Raw genomic sequence first — 13,762 nt, forward strand, 5'->3', positions numbered from 1 at the left:
CCAGAAACATCCTACCATTTGCACAAACTGATATCGTATGGGCGGTTCCACTATCTAGGCTATATTTAAACGTTAAACACCTTTTAAATACGCAATTGAGCTTTAGGAATAATGCTTAGCATCGTCTGCATCATAAAAACGTCTTTCCATTTTATTACTACTTGCCAGTCTCACATAATCCTTTCATATGTTCCATTCCACACATATGCGCAAGAGCATTTCTGGTCGCATATGTCGACAAAATGGCAGACGCATACTGGCTTCACTTCTAAAGCGCAAGGTAGTTGGATATCTAGTTATTATATATAAGATATCTATGCTGCAACCCCGCCTCTCAATCACCAATCACGTCAGGGTGCTACTCAAAAACAGCAGGCTGTAATTGATGACGTCACGACCAAATTTTAGCATGTGCGCAATTAAAACTTAAAAGTGCTAGGCTAATTGACTTGTCCTCTGAGGACGCGTAAAAATCTCAAAATGTCCTTTTCGGCAATAAAATTTTCATACGGGTAATTTTAATAGACTCTTTCCGAGTCACTCTCGGGGTGGCAAGATTTTTCGAGTTTGCAGGTATCTGCGGTGCGTTGAATGTAATGATGCGGTTTGTATTTACTTATAGTTGATTATTTTAAACTTTGCTTGATATACCAAACAAAGTTAGCCTGTGTATCTCGCCACAGATTACACGCAAACTCTTACGCATCTTACGTCATATCGGACAAGCCCAGTGCATAGGATTCAAAGCGCTGTAAAATAAGAACTAGACAACATATTCCCAATTTTTTTTTTATTACGCAAAGGGACTCATATTCAACTCACCTGGGCGAAATCTTTACAATTCAATGCCCAGAGTGTTTGTAATTCAAAAAACAATTAAACTGGTTCAACAATTTCCATTGGTAAGTAGGCTATAGGCGATTGAAAAAATCTTGCCCCCCAAAGAATGGCGGCGGTTACTCAGAAAGGGTCTATTGAAAGTGAAGTTTTTTGTCTATGAACGTGAACTGTGTAGACCCATCGGCGAGCAGCAAAACAAATGAAATTTGTAAAAAGTCTAAACGTTTGTTGGTGACAGTAAACGATTCTTTTTCGTATGACTTAGTTTTACATATATTCTGTAGTAGAAAGTGTGACAACTGCAAGATCGTGGCATACAAAATTCATTAACAACCACTTTTATGTCTTCATGCCAATTTATAATACATAAACAAAGAATTGAAGCTTCAATGCACGACCCACACGCCAAAATTCCCTTGGCACGCTCGGTTTCTCATTGAAAACTACTGTACTTTTCAGTTGGATATATAAAATGACTTGACTTGTGTCTTATTTACCAAATGACTCAACTTGAATCGTTTCTTATTTACCAAATAACTCATCTTGACTCAAGTCACTTCTTCCCAAAAACTTGACTTGGCTTGAGTTTGATGTCTTGGTTACGACCCTGCCCCTACTGGAAAGTTTGTTTTCAGAGCGCTAGATAAATGTGCCAAGATTGTAATGCCAGAATTTGCGCCAAGCCAACGTAGTCCTTATGCAGTAGAATCCGCTTTGTATGACCATGGATAATATGACCACCTGCTTCGTCTGACCGGTTAGGTACAGTCCCAAATTTTACCATATAAAATTTTCCATTTCTATGGCCAGTCTTTGGATATTATGACCAATTTTTTCCATCTTTTACAGATTTTTCTTTCCATTTTCCATGTCAATTATGCAACTTGACAGTGAAAATTGTACCACATGTATTCTCAATTCACCTACCGACGTTCACTTTAACGTTGCTCGTTAATGTTACTGAAATAAATAATGAATTCAAAAATTTTTTCGTTTTGTGTCTATATCGATCATTGTGTGGTTAAACGGTATTGTAGCTGTTTCGGTTATTGTGACCATTCGTATACTGTATTATGACTAAAATAGTCTGGTCACAAGGTGGTCATACTAAGTGGATTCTCCTGGAATATAGACAGGGTTGCCATCAGTCTGGACTCAAAAATAAGGACGAACAGGAAACATAAGACGAATACCACCTTAAACAGTTCACAACAGGAGAAAGCAACCAATTTTCCTAAAAACAAACGAGACACTATCTGCATGTTCTTAATTTTTGTATCTCTTTGGTACAAAATGGTATACTAAAGGTATTAAAATGCCCAAAATACGGACCTCTCTAAAAATAAGACGGAAATAAGGACGCAAGTGAAAATAAGGACATTTCTTAGAAAAAAAGGACAAAAATATTTTCTAAGACACGGACCTTCAAAAAAGGACAAATCTTAGAAATAAGGATGGTATGGCAACCCTGAATATAGAGTATAGGGTAAAATGGCAATTCTGTGCCAGAAAATTGCATCATACAAACTTTCCAGTTGAGGACTTTGCTATGTTATGACTTTTTAAAGGAGACATTTGTGTGTGCCAAAGTAACTATTTTGAATCACTTTTTGTGCTGGTCATGTCTGTTGATGGTGTACATGAACTTGATTACGTCGATTTCTTTCCCTACTGGTAGGCCGCCTCTTCTGGCTTTGTGTCATTAATATTAGTTGCTACCACCAAAACTGCTTGCATATGATGGTACTCGCATATATTTCACTTTTCTTATTATTCGTTAGATTGTAATAAATTTTTTTCATTTTTGTGCTTTCAATGTATGAAATCAGCATTTAAAATGGCTTCAGCAGAGCTGTTTGAAGACCCTTTTGATCCCGATGAGTATGTTGAAAGACTTGCTTGGCGAACTCATGGTGGTGGAACCAAGGGTGGAGCACAAGGTTTTAATCCCCAGGTTTGTAACTGTCAGCATTCTTGAATAACATTAAAAATCTAAACAGTGAAATACAATTTGCAGAACCAGGTGTTGCATAATGACAGATTGCAAACAATGAAATTTTTTGTTTCTAAACCGTAAGTAAACTTTTCAGCAACTACATGATGAGTTTGTGGCACATATAGCAGAGTTACGGTCACTTGACAGTCGCATCCAGCGAAAAGTTGAACGGTTGGAAACCACTTTGCAGCGTGAAGCTCGCGCACATGCAGATAAAGTTACAGACTTGCAAAAGAGTAACCAAATGGCATTCACTCATTTTCAAGTACTAATACTGTATTACGAATTTTCTTCTGATCAAATTTTTATTGTGTTTTTATAATATGGGTACTTTTTGTTAAGTACATACAAGTATAGTACAAAAATCATTATTTTTAGTCATTAGAGGACCGAATTAACTATGTGGCAACAAAAGTAGTACATCTTGGTGATCAGCTTGAAGGTGTAAACACACCACGTGCTCATGCAGCAGAAGCATTGAAACTGATGAAGTATGTTATTGGAATTGTTTTTTTTGTGAAATTTTACATTTATTGCTGACATCATTTAAGGGTATTGTAAACTGTAATGTGTAGGTTATGGTATTTTAAAGTTATTTCGAGCTTTTCTTTAACTTTTAATTATGTCTTGGATGATTTCTTCAGATACTTCGATGAATTTCTCACTGGCAAGTTTACTTCTGAAGTTTTCAAAAATCAATATAAAGTGCGTGAAGCAGCAGACATCGTACATAAGTTGCATCTTATTGCTCAAGAGCTTCCTTATGATAGATTCGCAGCTGTAAGTATTGTTCACTGTAGTTTTTATTTTTTGGTAGAGCTCTTCCTATTTTTAAAGTTGAGACATGCAGCCAGTGCTCATTTTACTATGAGTTTGATCCACGTTGTACCAACTGAATTTGAGTGAAATAATTGAGCTGCAAGATACATCTTTAAACTAATAGTAATTGCAATATTGTAAAAAATTTGGTTTGTTGCATGATAGTTTTTATACCAAAGTTTGCATTCAGGTAAAGGGAAGGATTGTCTCTAAATATCACTCAATAGAACAAGAGCTGCTGAGTGAGTTTACTGAGGCCCATAAAAACAACGATATTGCAAAGATGAAAGATTTAGCATTGACTTTATCACATTTTAAAGGTGATATTTTGTTGATGGTTGTTTTTTTGAAGTAATTTCTTCATTATAATGAAGTATGTAACTTTATTTATTTACTATGTGTCCTATTTGAATAAATCAACTGGAGATTGTGCATTGTGCAACTACTGTATAGTAGAACCTTTGTTAATGATCGTCCTTGTAATGCAACCAACCTTGTATCACAATCAGTTAAATGCGGTCCGGAATATTTTCTATTTTATTGTAATATATAGCATTCTATTAAACGGTAAAACAGCCATTTGACAATGGTCCTATGGATGGTCGACATACCAAGGTTCAACTGTCTGTATATGCTTAAAGGAAGTAATATAAAGGAAATTTACAATTTATCCTGCATTATCAAACTTTATTATTATACTCTCTGTGACTGTGATATTGTTGGCAACTTGTTAACAGGTTACCAGTATTGCATTGATGCTTTTATTGATGAGAGCATTTCAAATGCATTCTACAATCGCAACGAAATTTTTACAGAAATCACAACGTTGTGTGCAAAAGTTTATAAAGTATGTACAGGCATCAGGATGATGGTTTTAGCTGTAGTAGTGCATTTTTAATTCTTTGCTGAATGTTTTTGTTATAATGTGTGTTTGCATATTTATGCAACATTTGATAATATTTAAACAACAACTAAATTTCAGTTACTGTTGCCATTGGGGGCTAGATAATATCTTTTTGTATTAAATTCGTGTTTCAGGTCATTTTGGAAGTGTTTGCTGCACCAGAACAAGTTATGGGAAAGCTGGTTACCAGAATTTATCAATACAAATTAAGCGACCATGTCAATAGTAAACTTAAAGAGCATAGAAACACTGACCCTGAAAAGTAAGTCCTAAGAAAAACTTGTCCAACTTTGCTTATGCAATCCAGTGTCGGAAAGATATTGTAAAGTTATGCAACAAAGCGGTGATACAGTAAAATTTGGATAATACATCCACCTCAGACCAGCAGATTTTCGGATGTTATAAGCGGTGATTGTAAAAACTAATTTTAAATGCCCATTCTAAACAATGCCACTAAACGACTGCAATGTGCTGCTTCAGCTGATTTCTTTAACTGCAATGACTGCTGTTCTAACACACTCTGTTTGAATGGATAGGCTATTTTTTCATCACTATATTCCATTTAACGCATTGCTGCTCAAAATAACCCAGTATTTGTACATAGTAAAGAACAATTGGCCTTCATGGGGAATCGAAAGTTGATGTGTTAAGCGGTGGCTGGATGTATTAACTGAGGCTTTTGTAATTGGAAAAGTACAGAAAAATTCTGTCCCAAGCAATTTGGATGTAGTAAGCGGTTGGTTGAGTTAACCGTGGATGTATTAGGTGTCTACTGTATATATTATATATACAATAACTCAGAAATAAAGATTCCTCACTTCTTGAGCCCTACTTATTGTGTGCTCATCTTTGTGCCTGTTGAATCGTTACATGCATTGGATTGTTGGCTAAGACAAGACCAATTGTCATTAGTACCTTCCTTAAGAGCACAGCTACATTAGGTTAACACTGTTGAAAGCAAAACAAACTGCAAATAAGTTGACGGTTGTTTTTGACCTTTAAAGTTTCATTCCTAGGCATTACAAATGTTTGGGTCATTTGAGGTCAACCAAGTACCACATACAGCATTTTGCCCAGCGCACAGAATAAATCAATGTTTGCACTAGGATTTTTCTATTAAACCATTTATTAAACTATATTGGATATTGCATTGATTAACATTTGGCATACTTTTGTCAACACAAACTTCAGTCCTGAAGTGAGTTATGTTTCATTTGGTTTAATATCTTAATGCCTGCTATGGAATAATTCACACCACTTGATAGAAACCTAATCATACAATCAAGGTACTTGGTTCTCCGAATAAAAATAAGTACTTGTGGATTTCTATAGGTAAAAACATTGTAAAACACTCTTTAAAAAGCTTATTAGCGTTTATTTTACAATAAAGTTTAATTCTTTTTATCTGTTCCAGGTATTTGCAACATTTATATCAACTGTATGGAAAGACAGTGGAGCTTGCAACCCCATTATCACAATATAAGTTGGGATCAGATTCAAATTTTCTCAACAAAATTACCAAAAACATTTTCAAGGTATCAATACCAGTAGTTTCTAAAGTCTAAACTATAAACAGCTGGTCTCGGCACAACACCAAACCATTATATATATATAACTTAAATGTAAGTATTATTGGTGTTTCTTTTTGTCGAACAGACTTACCTGGATTCTTACATTACTGTAGAAGAGAGCTTTCTGAAAGAGAAAGCCATGCTTATTTCACAAAGGTTTTATGACTCTAAAAATCACACCAAGAAACAATTACATTCAGGTAGAATATCTTTTATATATATAAAAGCATAACCTTGATCTTTATTTTGCATTAAAAGTTATGCTTTTATTGCAATATTTTGTGTTTGTAGGCATTCAAGATTTAAAGGCAGTAATAACTGACAAGACCAGCATACGTTTCGGTATTAGCAGCAGTTCTGATCAGAATACTGGAGAAACCTACCTTTCTCAAGAGCTGGCTATTAACTTGTTACAGGTGTGTGTCTCATCATCTAACACATTGGCATGAAAGCTTCGTTTAATGGTCGCTCATGGAGATCGAAACACACTTCTTTCTGTTTAGGAAACAAAAATGGGCTTTAGGCGATGCAAAACACTCTCATCTGTATCTGATTTGCCAGGAAATGCATGTCGCATATTTCACCTCCTGCTGGATTACCTGTGCAAGCAGCACATAGAATATGCTATAGACCTTGGTCTTCTTGCAATTCCATCATCTGATCCTAAGGTGAGGTTCTTACTATTGTAGTGTGGAGTTGCATTAAAGCGAAATACCATTTAAATATATTTGTCATTACAACCGCACTCTTTGGTATATTTCAATGCTTCTTGTTGTACATTCCATGCATAAAATTGATGTCATATTGGCAGAATGAACCTAACATATACTTTCTTGATGTTGTCCAACAAACCAACACCATCTTTCACCTGTTTGAAAAACAGTTTAGTGACACCTTGTTGCCACTTGTCAGTTCTTCACCAAGTTACAGGTATTCACCCTTATTTTCAGTTTTTTCTTGCAATACTTAAAATGCCAATGCAGAAAATTTAATAGATTTCTTCTTCGGCTTCTGGAGGGAATGATACCAATATTACAGAGATTGGTTTCACTAAGTTACGGCTCTTTAAAAATACATTTGGGATTTTGATTACTGCACTGACTGGCAATCATAACATATATTTTAGATGAGGTGTGAAAAGTAGTTTCCTACTTTGATAGTGTTCCATTTTCATCTTCTGAAATTCGCTGTAATTTATATTTTGTTTGGAAAAATAACTGGTCATTAGAAAGCAATAAAGAGCAAACAAATTGTCTGGTGAAGTTCGAAACCACACTCATCATTAGAGACGAATACACTTCTTTTCTTGTAATAGAAAATGACTGATCACTTTGTGTTAAAGTTCTGTCCATAGGCTCTTTTATGCTAGTTTTACAAATGTGGTATTTACATCTGCTTGTTCACTGACCAAGCGTGGCTAACCCACATGATTCGCTCCTAGTATGCGCATTGCACAGTGGCTGTATTCCCATCCTTTGTATTTTCCTTTTTCAGTGATTGTTTACAGAAGAAGAAAAAGGTTCGAGAGACGATGGAAGTTCAACTTGACACTGGTATTGAGAAGTGTCTCCAATCTGCGATAGGTTGGATGCGGCAAATTCTTCGAAGTACTCAAAGGAAATCTGACTTCACTACGGACCTACCTCCCCAACAACAATACACTAATGCTTGCCAAAATGTAAGCCCTGCTCCTTTTCTATGATCTTGATGTACTTTGTATTCATTGTGCCACTTAAAGTTCTACATAAATGTATACATATCTTAATAATTGATGTACATATCAATACACATATTTACCATATAATTATATACACATTATTTTAACCATTTTCGTCTTAGCATATTTACAATTTTGCATATTCGAATGTACGTTTGTGTTTAGATATGCTAATGTTATATTTACATGTTTGTATTTATGTGCATATGCATGTAAAGTTGTACGATCATTTCTACTTATTTACATATTTAAATTGTCTTGGAAAGTTTATAAGCTATTTACAAAGTTTATTGGGTTACTAATAAGGCTAACTAGCATAAAATGTTTCGCAGGTATGTAAATATTTTAAAAAAGTCATAGAGGCTATCCGTACTTCACTTGATGGAAATAATGTGGAGGCTGTGTTGAAGGAACTGGGGCGACACTTCCACAGGTAAATTCTTGTAAAATTAGTGATGTTTGTTGGTTGTGTGAACAGAAGTTTATTGTTTTTGATTTAAAAATTTTTTGCGTTTGTTTTGGATATCCAGCTATTCTTTAACCGATACTGTTGTTGAATACCCGGGTATTCAAAAACTTATTACACATTTTAGAAATCGTGTTTTGTCCTACAGGTTGATTTATGAACATCTGCAACAGTATTCTTTCACTTCAACTGGAGGGATGATGGCAATTTGTGATGTTAACGAATACAGGTGTGGATACAGTCCTAACAGTCACTGGCTCACTGCATTTCCTTATACTGCTATTGTACAATATAACTACTCTAATTGTTTTAAGATCGGTTTTATCACTGAATAGTTCTTTTGCTTCCATTCAGGATATGTGCACTGCAACTGAAAATTTCTTTTGTTTCTTCTTTGTTCGAAGTCTTGCATTCCCTTTGTAATCTTCTTGTTGTAGCACCAGAGAATCTGAAACAGGTTCGTTGTTGGTGAAATAATTTACTCCTGTATGTTTGTCATAAATTCTCAATATGTTAAGGACCAATGGTGTATCCTGCACTGAAGGATTGCCATCCAAAGCATTGTTTTTGTTTTTACTTTAATGGAAGTTGCTTTTCTTCTTAGGTTTGTTCTGGAGACCAACTGGCTAATCTTGACCGCACGGTTTTGCACACTTTTGTTCAACTTCGTTCTGATTATAAATCAGCAAGGCTTGCCAAGAATTTTGCTTGATTCTTGAGAACAACTCTACAACTGCTGTTTATTTCTGATTCTGACCGAGTGATTTTCTATTGTCATGTTTGAATTGAAATCTTGTGATAACTTTTCCTTGTCTCAATATTCTGACAAGCTTTTGTTTTGCGTTTATTTTTTAGATCCATATTTTATCTTAGAGAATTTTTCCTTTCGTTTACAATTTATGGTATTGGAATGTGTGGTGAATATGTGCAATCTTCAAAGCTTAGCTTTAGCACATGAGTTGTGCTTTTTTGGATTTTCGTTTAGTAATCAGCTTATAATATATTGTATTATTCATACAGTATGCTGATATGAATTTATTACAGATCTGTTAATTTTGTTTGGTATGAGCGTAGTTTACAGTTATTTTTCAAATGTTTACAATGTTTAATCATCACAACTTTTTTGTATGTAAATCGTATTTGATTATGATACGTATTTGTTACAAGTGCAATTTGCAAAACTCATATTATACTGTTTGTAAGTAAACTTTGAAACAGATTAGCAAAGATTTGCTTTCTGTAAAGAAAAAAATAGTAATTTAACGTTTTGTCGTCTCCACTACAAATGCCATGGCATAACCATAAATAATTGTAATCGTTAGATATGAATCGCAATACCTTGAACTTCTGTTTAAATTTTGCTGAGCTTTAAGTCAATATTACAACACTAAAGAGCTAATTTCATGGACAACTGCATTTTAAACATATAGGGCAGCTTTTAGTTTTGAAATTTTAGAAGAAAAACCTAATGTTTCAACTGATCCTAGGTTTATTTTGATTGTCTTGCATACCAACTTATGTATTCTGGTTATTTTTTGAATTATTTTTGCAATAACATTTCTCCCATTGCTACATGTGTATCGTTGCTCTTCTGCTAATTCTGATACATTGTAAGTTATTACAATTAATCGTATCTGCAAGAGCAAACAAAAGTGTTTGCTTAAGGAAATGCCCTTTGATCAGAAAGTAAGATGCAAAGCAACCAAATGCTTTTTGTGGGAGACTTTATATATATAGGAGTTAAAAAGCAACAGGAAATTTAAGTGATGGATTTTTAAGGAACGATTTTGTAATGCTGTACTGCTACACCATATGACCGTTAATGTTTCATAATTCTTTTTGTATTTGCATACTTAGGCTGGTTAAGCTGAACAGCTATTTTGCAAGTTAGCTTGGGATTTGTGATTAAAAAGACCATGGATACTGTGAAAGAATGGCTTGATTGGTTTGTTTGTATCAACAATCCTACTATTCCAGAAATGTGGGACCAACAGCCTACATTTCTATTAGCTAATTTATTGTATCTTCTGATGGCTGCAATGTCACTTAAATTTGCAGTGCGCCATGGATGGAACAGTCGGTAAAACATTAGTGTCAATGACAATTTGTTATAACCTTACCCTCAAATCCAGTAAACTCTATTATTTTTTAATAACGGAAAAAAGTGTCATTGACCTTGTTTTCTCCAGCTATACATATATGTGGTTTGCTGCGCTCTTCCATGGGATTGTCACGGAAATTGTTTCCTACCAGTTTCCTGATATAAACAACTTTTGGCATAGTCAAACTCCACTGATATTTGCTGGACGAAGATTTCCGCTTTATATTGTACTTTTTTATCCTGCTACTGTAAGTATAAATTTGCATTGTTAACTGCTATTTATGTTTATAATAAACTGCATGCTGTTGTGATTTTCTTTGACTGCATTTTCCTGTCAAAACTGTTGGCGTATTTTGCTGAATATGGACATTTAAGGATTTGTTTGAAACTTATGGGCGAATGTTTGTTGGAAGTACTTAATGTTCAGATTACTCATGCTTACATTGCTGTTGAAAACCTGAAACTTCCTGGGTGGGTGGAACCATTTGCAGTTGGACTTTTTGATGTTATCATTGACTTTCCATATGACATCATGGGTATTAAGGTAATCAGATGTTCTCTGAAAATTTTAATTTACTCTAGTCTTAGAATAGTTTTCCGAGATGTTTATTTATTTTTTTATGTAAATTATTACACTGATAAATTTTCATCGAGGATTATGTAATATAACTGGTTTGTAATATAATACATGTCTAAAAAGTGTTGCTAGTAAAATTTAATCATCCAGAGTAGTGGGCTTCAAAAACAAAGAGTCAGTATAAGTGGACCGAATGTTAAAAAAGCTGAGAAGCACTACATTATACAGTTAAAAGTCATTTATTTAATAACTGAGTCATAAATTAATTGTCAATGAACTCATTGGCTAGTAACTGGTTAAGTTCCTGTAATTCAATTTCCAGAATTGTAATTTTATGAGATTGTATTTTAACAGCTAATTAGTAATTACTAATTAACTAACTACCAGCATTTGAAAATAAACTGACTTATCTTTGCCAGAATATTTTCAGATTACTTGTGTTTCAGCTGCTGTGGTGGACCTGGCATGACACTGACCACAACATTGCTGACAGGCACTATTGGGTGCCTTGGACGAGCTATTTCTTCCATATGAGTTTCCACAGGTAGCTATTGTGCGTTCTGTCAGTGGGCAATTACTATAATCTGTTTGCTAACATTACCATTTGTTAACACCTTATGGTGGCTAGCTGTGGTGTAACGTTTTGGTGTCAGTACCTTTGTTATCTTGTTCAAGTGACTGTTGTTAAATTATCGCGTTCAAAATAAAATTCCTGGTCCCATCATGGAATTAATGTGAACTTAATTTGTTGTCTTTTATTTGCAGCACATTTGCAGCCTTGCTGAATGGTTCGAGGTACCTGCTGACTGGCAGTGCTGACAAGAAGGTTGCATCCGGTGGTTTTGTTCGAGAATCAATTTGCGTTATAATCACCGCAATGTTTTCCATGGCCTTTGCTGTTATTTTCCAAATGCTTCCAATTTATCACGGGCTCAAGGATGGCTTTGGCTTTCATACCGAAGTGATCATGTTTATCGTTTTTGCGCTGTATTTTGGGATAGTCTACTGGTATGACAGGGATCCACCCAATGAGGTAATTATAAGAATGAAGAAAGCATTTTCAACCGTTAATCAAATCAATTGTTCAGTATGAAAAACTGCCTATTAATCAACTTAAACTTTACTATTGAAAACTTAGTTACATTTGTCTGAGTCTTGTTCGATGCTCTTTGCTTAATGGTAAGCTTTGCACTCGTTTTTCAACCTGTGAACATGCTACTATGTACACAGCAAAAACCGTTTGTTATTTCTCCAGGCCAGAGGAAACGTCAACACCAAGATGACTTTGTCTCGTTGGTTCAGTAACGAAAGCGCTGCAGTGATGACGATTTACTACATATTCTTCGTCATTCTTGTGGTGTTTGCCAAACCTGAGAATGAACGATCGTACGGTATGCATGAACCGATTGGACCCGCCGACGAGAAAGTGGAACTTTACGCTATTTCCGGAGCGGTTTACGTGAAGCAGAAATATTTAGACCCTCTAAATTACGATGAAGGTTATTTCGATTTTCGGTGTAGTGAAATAGGCGGGTTCAAAGGTACCCCTAACCTGACTGCCCACCCGGAGCTGATAGGTACTGATTGGTATACTGTTTGTGGCACTCCTTATGAAAATCATGCTGAGTACATAGCAGTAGTATGGGCGTTTTGTGTTCTTGGCCTATATTCCTTCTTTAACGCTTTTGCCAGATCTGCTGGTCCAAAAAAGCCGAAAGGTAAGCCTAAAAGAAAAAGAGAATGAATTAATTCTTTTGTCTCGGCTTTTATATGTCCATCTTGGCGAGTTAAACGGTGTTTTCCATCAGGTTTTTAATTTATTTTTAAAATTTTAATTTCTTGTTCAAATTGCAACTCAGTTTTTTTTGATTGTGTTTTGTAATCTCCGTGATTTAGTGAAGTGCTTGTTCAAAACTTGTACGCGTTGACTTAGTCCGGGAATTTTTGCACCTTCAATTGCAATAAATCAAGCAATATATGTCTACAGTGCAAGCCTTGTACCTGGACATGGTAGACCTACCACATTTAATAAAGAACAATAGAATGACGTAGCTGATAATGTGGAGGTCGTGTGATGTACTAACTGCGGAAGTCTTCCGTTTAAATTCTTCATTGTTACCTGCGTAAAATTTCACCTACACAAAAAATTATAAAATGCGTCATTGTAATCGGTTGCCTTAATGTGTAGGAGGGGTGTCGATATACATATGATGTATGAAGATAATGTGATTGAGAGTTACTTCACTAGGAACAAATGGTTATTCTATGATAGAATTCCTATACCTGCCCGTTTACGCAGCGTATGGTAGCGATTTCGCAACATATGTTCAATGAGTGCTACTGTAGCCTATAGCCCAGGGGCGGGCAACTTTTTTGGTCGGCGGGCCTGATATGAGAAAATAAACTACTTTAAATGTAAACTTTAAGTTTTAAGCATAGAGACCGAAAACAGTATTTAATGAATTTATTAACAAATATTGTACTTCAATAGCTGCTGAAGTCAAAACTGAACTGCTAAACTGAACTGCTGAACTGTCTGCGGGCCGCTCAAAATCCCGTCGCGGGCCGGGTCCGGCTCGCGGGCCGTATGTTGCCCACCCCTGCTATAGCCTATTTTGCAGAAAACGTCATTCATTTTTACAGTAACAGTATTTTTAGTGCATCCGTACAAATATGGTTAATGTAAGGCTAAGAGAGAAAGAAATTTAGAAAGTTGTCATATTCTTCTAGAAAGCAAGAGAAGTTATAAAATCGCTCGTGAAAAGTTGAAT

The 13,762-nt window shown here is 35.2% G+C and overlaps 2 protein-coding genes across 2 annotated transcripts; both read left to right on the plus strand.

Annotated features, from left to right (window-relative positions):
* The first annotated feature begins 432 nt into the window (after window positions 1–432).
* LOC143445759 (exocyst complex component 5-like) lies at window positions 433–10,170 on the plus strand. The gene is made up of 19 exons (XM_076945070.1): window positions 433–1,602; window positions 1,690–2,514; window positions 2,670–2,794; window positions 2,931–3,101; window positions 3,215–3,327; window positions 3,481–3,616; window positions 3,846–3,975; window positions 4,393–4,502; window positions 4,694–4,821; window positions 5,974–6,094; window positions 6,216–6,330; window positions 6,422–6,546; window positions 6,634–6,798; window positions 6,942–7,060; window positions 7,625–7,808; window positions 8,180–8,280; window positions 8,462–8,542; window positions 8,668–8,770; window positions 8,918–10,170. Exons 2-19 carry the CDS (start codon window positions 2,472–2,474, stop codon window positions 9,023–9,025), a joined length of 2,178 nt encoding a protein of 725 aa, XP_076801185.1. The 5' UTR covers window positions 433–1,602; window positions 1,690–2,471; the 3' UTR covers window positions 9,026–10,170.
* Window positions 10,171–10,229: 59 nt separating this feature from the next.
* Window positions 10,230–12,977, plus strand: LOC143445760 (uncharacterized). Its single transcript, XM_076945071.1, has 6 exons — window positions 10,230–10,393; window positions 10,503–10,662; window positions 10,842–10,958; window positions 11,438–11,535; window positions 11,757–12,024; window positions 12,247–12,977. Exons 1-6 carry the CDS (start codon window positions 10,230–10,232, stop codon window positions 12,733–12,735), a joined length of 1,296 nt encoding a protein of 431 aa, XP_076801186.1. The 3' UTR covers window positions 12,736–12,977.
* The last annotated feature ends 785 nt before the right edge of the window (window positions 12,978–13,762 follow it).

Source organism: Clavelina lepadiformis, chromosome 2 (assembly GCF_947623445.1).
Source record: "Clavelina lepadiformis chromosome 2, kaClaLepa1.1, whole genome shotgun sequence".
Taxonomy (NCBI): Eukaryota; Metazoa; Chordata; class Ascidiacea; order Aplousobranchia; family Clavelinidae; genus Clavelina; species Clavelina lepadiformis.

What these genes read in the sequence shown, in the direction of transcription:
- LOC143445759 (XM_076945070.1), top strand. Translation starts at nt 2,472, where the DNA reads ATGGTGTACATGAACTTGATTACGTCGATTTCTTTCCCTACTG. An exon ending in CACAAGGTTTTAATCCCCAG is followed by an intron (nt 2,795 to 2,930) that starts GTTTGTAACTGT and finishes TAAACTTTTCAG; the next exon opens with CAACTACATGATGAGTTTGT. An exon ending in TGGCTATTAACTTGTTACAG is followed by an intron (nt 6,547 to 6,633) that starts GTGTGTGTCTCA and finishes CTTTCTGTTTAG; the next exon opens with GAAACAAAAATGGGCTTTAG.
- LOC143445760 (XM_076945071.1), top strand. Translation starts at nt 10,230, where the DNA reads ATGGATACTGTGAAAGAATGGCTTGATTGGTTTGTTTGTATCAACAAT. An exon ending in ATGACATCATGGGTATTAAG is followed by an intron (nt 10,959 to 11,437) that starts GTAATCAGATGT and finishes CTTGTGTTTCAG; the next exon opens with CTGCTGTGGTGGACCTGGCA. An exon ending in ACAGGGATCCACCCAATGAG is followed by an intron (nt 12,025 to 12,246) that starts GTAATTATAAGA and finishes TTATTTCTCCAG; the next exon opens with GCCAGAGGAAACGTCAACAC.